The sequence below is a fragment of the Melitaea cinxia genome, chromosome 4, assembly GCF_905220565.1.
Source record: "Melitaea cinxia chromosome 4, ilMelCinx1.1, whole genome shotgun sequence".
NCBI classification, from domain to species: Eukaryota; Metazoa; Arthropoda; class Insecta; order Lepidoptera; family Nymphalidae; genus Melitaea; species Melitaea cinxia.
In genome coordinates this window covers 5,314,387-5,322,267 of record NC_059397.1, presented here as the reverse complement: position 1 = coordinate 5,322,267, position 7,881 = coordinate 5,314,387, and the positions used below count along the sequence as shown (strand labels likewise).

Sequence of the window (7,881 nt, the reverse complement as noted above, 5' to 3'; positions counted from 1 at the left end):
TGGCGCAACGGTCACAGCCATGGGCTGGATCTCGGAGAGCACGTTTAGCCGTCGGTCCCGGTTGTTATAACAAGTCGATGTATTCACGAAAATATGACGATACGAAGTTCATCGCATAGCCACTTTATAACGTAATTTAATAAACGCAGAAAGTAATGAAACAATGCATTATTAATTAATTTTAAAACTATACCCTGTTTTTTTTCGCTACGGACTAAATTGACACATGCAAATGTCAATTTTCGAAATAATGATACCAGCTTTTAAGTAATAGTATTGTACTACGATACCGGTTTGATGAATCGTAACTTTTTATTTTTACATAATATTATTATTTGACAATGGACGAATCTTTTAAAAATTATGGTAACTACGAAACATCACAAATAAAAAAAATATATTTATTAATTTTAATTACTCTCTACATTGAGTAAAGACAACAATGATTTATTTTTTGTTGAAGAATAGGCTATGCCATGTCATAAAAAAACGAAAACACGGTGCCATTTTGGATACATGGCATTCGTCCTTCAACCTCTGAAGTGTTCGAATGCGCCCGTTATCGTATGCGATTTCACGTGTTATTTGTTACATTTTCGTTGAGTTTGTTTGTTTTGTTTTTTGTTACGTTGTTTTTTTTTTTGTTGTTGTTAAGTTTTGTTATTTGGTTTGAGCCATATATAATGGACGACCAGCCCTCAACTTCGTCGCGTAAACGCGACGAAGAAAACTTTTCGCCAAGAAAAAGACACAAACATATTTCTTTCACCGAAAGTGAAAAAAACATGATAATGAACGCGTACAAATATGTTTACACTGAAAAAAAGACAGAATCTCCAACCGAAACGCCGAAGAAAAACGAATGTGTTTTAAAAACAGCTGAAATTTTGAACATATCCAGGAGTTCGATATACAAAGTGCTCAAGGAGCACAAGGAAAATGAGAATTTGAGCGGTCCAAAAGTTGCACATAAGGCAAATTATAAAGATAAACTGGACGATTTCACTCTTTCAGCTATACGTCGAAAAGTGCACAATTTCTTTTATAGAAATGAATCACCATCCTTGAACAAGGTAGGATCTAGTATTATTATTTTTATTTTAACATTCATTTAATTTTTTAGTTCTGTTAGACTTTATTGATTACTTAATCAGATAATATTCAATATTTTTAGATTCTTCAAGCTGTAAATGATGACTCAGAACTCCCGTCATTGTCTCGAAGTACTTTATATAAAGTACCAAAGCATCTAAACTTTAAATATATGAATAGAAAACGACGCAGTGCATTAATAGATCGTGAAGATATAATTTTATGGCGTCATCGGTACCTGAACCAAATAAAACAATACCGCAGAGAAGGTCGGTCTATATATTATCAGGATGAAACATGGATTAATGAAGGTACGTAAATTCTATTTTTTTGGAACAGTCTTATTTAGTAAACAAATATGGCGTACTTCCGACCATAGGCAATAGAGTAATATTGTAAGTTTAGTAAAGTGACAATGAGCAAATGAATGAACAATATTAATATGCCATAGACGAAAGTAAAATTCATTTTATATTCAAATATGTAACGATACCATATTGCTAAAATTATTTCAAAACCTAATAATATATTGAATATTTTTCCTAAGAATTATTAGAGGTACAGAATTACGATTTTTTTTTTATATATTTAGTACATGTGCATGATATTGAAAAAATGTTAATAATTTTAGGCCATACCGAGAGTAAACACTGGGTGGACACTAATATAAAATCAAAAAAACAGGCTTTTTTGGAGGGTTTAACCACTGGGTTGAAAGGACCTTCGGGCAAAGGGAGAAGACTTGTAGTGTCACATATAGGAAGCGAGGAAGGTTTCGTGGATGGTGGAGAAATGATCTTAGAAGCAAAAAAGGGACTAGAAGATTACCATAAGGAAATGAATAGCGACGAATATGAAAAATGGATAAAAAATATTCTCCCTAAATTAAAAGAAAATTCAGTACTTGTTATTGACAATGCTCCGTACCACACCAGAAAATTGGAATCGTTACCTACTTCTAGCTGGCGTAAAGGTCAAATACAAGAGTGGCTTAAGTCAAAGAATATAAACTTTGATAACAACATGTTAAAAGCTGAATTAATGGAAATTGCACGGCACCACAAAAAAGTCCATGAGAGATATGTCGTCGATGAAATGGCCGCTGAACGCGGAGTCACAATTTTGCGACTGCCTCCTTACCATTGCGAGCTAAACCCAATTGAATTGGTGTGGGCTCAGGTAAAGGGGCATGTCGCAAAAAACAATAAAACCTTTAAAATGACCGAAGTACGAAGTCTTTTCGAGGAAGGGCTTCGTCTAGTGACTCCCCAGCGCTGGAAAGATTGTATTAGACATGTGATTGGAGTTGAAGACAAAATGAGTACTCTAGGTCATATTGTCGACGACATTACCGACAGATTTATTATAGAAGTAGGTGACGATTCGGAAAATTCGGCAAATTCAGGTACGGAGTCTTTGCCTGATTCTGATTATTAATTTAGATTAAGAACCATCGAGTTTTAGGATTTTGGGGGTAGAAGGGGAGGGAGAGTGGAGGGGCGCTACCTCAAATACTACTGCTACACTTTGGAACCCCATGGTTATGGAGATATTATGGATATATCCACGGTTAGGTTTGAGATTAGAAGAAGGATTCGTTTATCTCTCATTTCACATATTATTTTCGAACAGGAGTACGTAAAACCGATCTCGACTACAAGATCAACAAACGATACGATATAGATAGATCTGCATAATATTTCCATAACCATTGCTTTCCGAATGATGGCAGTGTTACCTAGTGTAGCTCCCCCTCCATCCTCTACCCTCCGACCCCGAAAACCCCATAATTTGATGGTTCTTAATCTAAAGAATAGCCTTAATTTGCACATGATTACTAAAATTAATAAATACTTATGAAAATAAGTGTGTTTCATTTATCATATCTATACATTAGCCATACAGGTACATTATAAAAGTACATTACGGTTGTCGCCACATTCTGAAATTCTAAAGACACATTTTTGTAATTATTACCGAAAAACGATATTAGATTGTAAATTACGTAAAGTTACGGTAGCGGCATATCACTATTAATTATTCGCAAAAAACTAGCAACACAGCTTATGTCAATTTAGTCCGTAGCGAAAATAAACAGGCTATAGTTGTTACTACAACTGCAAATATTTACATAATTCTCATAAACGTGAACTAAACTTAGCGTATGAAAGGTCAAGTGAGCTAGTTAAGGTTACAGCACACGTTATGACCTTTTAGTTTTATTATTATTTTTTAATATCGAGAATTTTTCACTATAATTTCGTTTAGTACTTATAAAATTACATTTAACTCGATTAAAATTATTCTAAACATTACTAAGAGTTATTACAAATTAAACTGCATTAGCTGAGAAGTTTTTTATCATAGTTAATTATTAAAAAATAATTTTTAGCCGTTAAAATAGATTTAACACTTTAATTCGTTTGTATTTTAACAGTTTATTGTATACTATGATCTTTTGGTCTCCATATTGTTTTAAATATTAAAGAGTTTTCTTTTTGTTTTAAATATTTCTGATTTTAAATTTATTGATTTTGCACTCTTTCTTTTTGCATCACCGATGATAAAATCTTACAACTTTGAAAAATCCTCTTGTAAAAATTCCGTTTCATTGTATCTATTGTGAATGTCTGATAACAGCTAGGGTGATAAGTAAGTTACCTCGTGTGTGTCTTCACATTACGTATCACTGTCGCAAAAAGTAGTCGAAGGAAATACGAGTACTTAGAAATTGTAAAGATTTCGAGAAGTTTTAAATTATTGTAGTTGTGAAACGTTTTTCAAAATATGTACGATTTTTATTTTTGTGTTACCCTCACATTAGGAATTCTAAACATTTTTGAATATCATATCAAAAATTGACCGCTCCAGCGGGATTCGAACCCGCGTCTCCGACTGACCGTGTCGGCGCTCTAGCCAATTAAGCTACAATAATAAGAAGCTTGAATAGTTTGGTCAATTTTTGATATGATATTCAAAAATGTTTTTCAAAATGTTAAACTCAAGTATTTCGTAATTTATAACGAAGAAATAACGAGTCAATGACACACAATACTTCTTCTCTATGCAATTTGTCTTCTTGCGGGATGTTTTTCATAAGGACATATGAATATATGAACAATTGCGTCACAACATATTTATAACAATATAATGTATATTCTCAAAAATGTTTGATCGATCGATTGTTTGATAAAAATAGTAATAATTGCAATACAAACACGAGAAGGCATAACAATATTGTAACTCAAAATTTCAAACAGCGCAAATAAACATCTACTTTCTGGGTTATGGTATTCGTATATATAATACAATCTCACAAAACGATTTTGCAATGAGATTCATCGACTTATCATTCGGTGCAGAATAGGATATAAATGATAAAGATGTGTGGTATTTCACACAAGTTTTTTTTTTTTTTAAGAGTATACTTTCCGAATCGATCTTTTACAGATAATTAAAATTTTAATTTGTAATGATTCGCAGGTGCTTTTTATGCCAATTTAAATAAAGTTATATTTGATTTTTGTGTACTTTACTATATAACTATTAAATAATATAATAGTATGAAATAAAAAAAAAACCTAAACAATAGACATAAACCGATACACTTAAAACTGCTAGATCAATTTTACCAAACATACTCGTATGTAAGAACCACCGCAAGAAAGCTCGCTTTAACAATACGAAAAAAAGCTGCATCAAAATCAGTCCGTGCATCGAAGAGCTGTAATGCCACGGACAGACATTGTCGTCAAACTTATAACCCACGTATTTTTTCGTGGTAAGTTAAAAAACATTATTGGTATACTTACTCCAATGAGTATCGCACTTACATACTCTATGCATGACAGAAAGTTAATTTATCTAAAAAATCCAATCACATATACAAAACAATACAGTACAATACAATACAACACAATACAATACAATACAATACAACACAATACAATAAAATAGAATACAATACAACTATTCTGTGTAGTAGTAGTAGTAACATATTATTTGTTAAAAAAACGGTACCTTTTTACTGTATATTTACAGGTAATAATTAATTAAGAACAATTTTTACACTAGCTGAAAATAGTTAAAATCACTCTTTTAGTCAAATACAATTTCAGACACCTTGTATTTTATTTTGTACGTCTTTAATATAAAGTAATGCTCTTTTCTCAGTCTCATTATATAAATGGTGTTCATCTCTGTTACGGAAATATTTATTCTGGTTTGTTGTTTTCCTTTTCCTTAAATTTTATGACTTTCCTAAGAACTTTGAATTAATTGAAACAACAATGAAGCGTTTAGTAATTAAGAGGCAATTAAAATGATTAATTTGTTACAACTTTTTCATGGACAAAGGAAATGTCATATTAATGTGTTCCAATTCTGTTTTTATGTGCGAACTTTTTAACAAGTTAGTTTAATTATGACAATTAGCTTTATTAATTTGAATTTATTGAGAAATCACCATTAAAATTACAATAATTATACTCAGAGAGTAGGTATCGATTGTACGCTTGACACTCAAATTCTTTTGCTTTTATTTGATGACCGTTATTCTACTATATAGTATCGTATTATACATTATTATTCAGTTATGGAATTAAATATTATTTTTATGAATTGTAGTAAGCTTGAAAATAATTAAATATAAATTAAACACAACCAATCCCCAGTATACAGAAATAGGAGGTAAATAATTTTTCACTGTTAAACATATGCAGTCATTGTTTCAAAATTAGCTATCCAATTAAAACTGTTTCTATACCATGCAGCTGTTTCATTTCAATAATAAAAATACAATATTTACAGGTATCAGTTAGGCCAGTCACATAAGTAAACAAACGAATTGTGTTGTTTTATGTAACCACGATGCAAGTGAAACTTTAGTGAATAGAAACAAAAACATTTACATTAATAAACAGATCAAAACACTCAAAAGAAGAAACTCAGTCAAGAAGTCAGCTGATGCGAGCTAAGGGCGCCGCCATATTAGCCTTGGTTGCTCTGCCATTCGCTTTTCACTTTATCCATACTCTGTGGCCAGCTGTAATGCGACATGCGATAGATGAACGAAAAATTTTAGAGCGATAGAATAAAAGATTCACTTTTAAAAAAGTTTACGATAAAACAGGGACATCGTGTAAGAGAGTGGACGAAATACATATTTAAAAAAATAGTTTGTAACGAAACGAACGAACGCAGAGTTAACGTTTTCTTTGACTTTTGAAGATATGTATTGTATAAAGTTTGTTCTTATATTTTAATGTTTCTGTGAAAATACAAGACCTTTACAAGTTTGACTACATACTAAATAAATATTCATTAATATTCAAGTTAAAGAGAACACTCTAAAAGTAATACTATGTGTTTAAGAGTGACATGTAATAATTACATTTTATTATTAAACATTTTTTTTCCTAATTCTATTATTTTTGGTCGAAATAAGAATGTAGCAATCTTAACGTATTCATATTGTATTTTACCACCGTGAATGTAGCTATCTATAAAATTTTCATAAAGTATGACAATTTTACAATAGCTTAGAGCCAGAGCTCAAGACAAATGGTTACTTGTTATGAAATATAAAAGTAGGTACTATGATAAATCCGACTCTTATAGTCGGAAAGCTCAGATAACCAGACCGATCCGTCACTTTATTTTGAACGTGATCCGCTAAGAAATAAAATAAAACCACTCCTTTATAACGTTATTTTATTTTACATTTACATTTTTTACATTAAAATTAGTTTATTAAAAATGGATAAGACAATAATACATACTTGTTTTATTTTTGTTTTATTTGTATAAGGTATTTTATGAAAATTTGCCAAAATTACTTGATTTTCAATATGACAACCGCAATAAGTACCGTATCAGTTAAGCGTTGATAGTAATTGTAGAAGCTAATAAACTTACATCAGATATATTCTTATATGATCATAATTATGTTATTTAGTTTACAGAAAAAATAAATCGTATAAACTTGACTATAAATGTGTTCTTTCTCGAATTTATTGACTTTATTAGTAAGAATAACTGTATTTACTGCTTATTTATTCACTTAATATCATTAAAACCATTCATTATTGATAGAAGCAAATCATTCCTTCAAGAAATGAAAAACAAATGTTTAGATAATATCAGATGAAATATATCTCTTCTTTCTAAGCAATTTGTGTATTAGTGTTTCGGACAAAAGGAGTAGTGTTATATAAGTTTAGTTGTTTTATTCGACTTTGTTCTTGTCTTATTCGCTCAGCTTTTCTCCCAGTAGGCTTATTGCAATGCCTTACAATCTTTACTTCAGTACATAAAATGGGAAATGTTTATGTAAGTACATATTTTCGTTTCATTTGATGATTTATTTTGTGTGAAAATAAAAATATAATTGCATATTTAATTATTTTTTTTATTGTTCGACAGTAGATATTTTACAATGATGACTCGTATTCGGTAAATTAATACGTTTATTTACACGTATTCCAAATAATCAAATCTTTTAAAATTCTTACACTGTTAAATTAATTTTGATGAATATTATTTTTCACACTTCGTTTATTTCTATATAAAAATGACGATACATTTATAATAAAATAAGGTTATGTAAAAAGCCACAAAAAATTAATCGCAAATATCACTAAAAACAAACATAATATCCCAAGAGAAATAACATCATTATTCGATTCACAGACATGTTTAAAAAGTTTACTTTCCTCTCCATAGGCACATATCGCTTCACCTTTATTTGTCGATTGAATTACGAGTAAGTCGTACGTTTTCAGTACCTTT

At 30.4% G+C, this 7,881-nt stretch overlaps 1 protein-coding gene across 1 annotated transcript; it reads left to right on the top strand.

Annotated features, from left to right (window-relative positions):
• The first annotated feature begins 683 nt into the window (after positions 1-683).
• LOC123670185 lies at positions 684-2,529 on the top strand. Its single transcript, XM_045603694.1, has 3 exons — positions 684-1,073; positions 1,175-1,403; positions 1,724-2,529. The coding sequence occupies exons 1-3, from the start codon at positions 684-686 to the stop codon at positions 2,527-2,529; spliced, it is 1,425 nt and encodes a 474-aa protein (XP_045459650.1).
• The last annotated feature ends 5,352 nt before the right edge of the window (positions 2,530-7,881 follow it).

Coding starts and splice junctions, on each gene's coding strand:
- LOC123670185 (XM_045603694.1), top strand. CDS start 684: ATGGACGACCAGCCCTCAACTTCGTCGCGTAAACGCGACGAAGAAAAC. Junction 1,074..1,174: donor AATCACCATCCTTGAACAAG/GTAGGATCTAGT, acceptor CAATATTTTTAG/ATTCTTCAAGCTGTAAATGA. Junction 1,404..1,723: donor TGAAACATGGATTAATGAAG/GTACGTAAATTC, acceptor TAATAATTTTAG/GCCATACCGAGAGTAAACAC.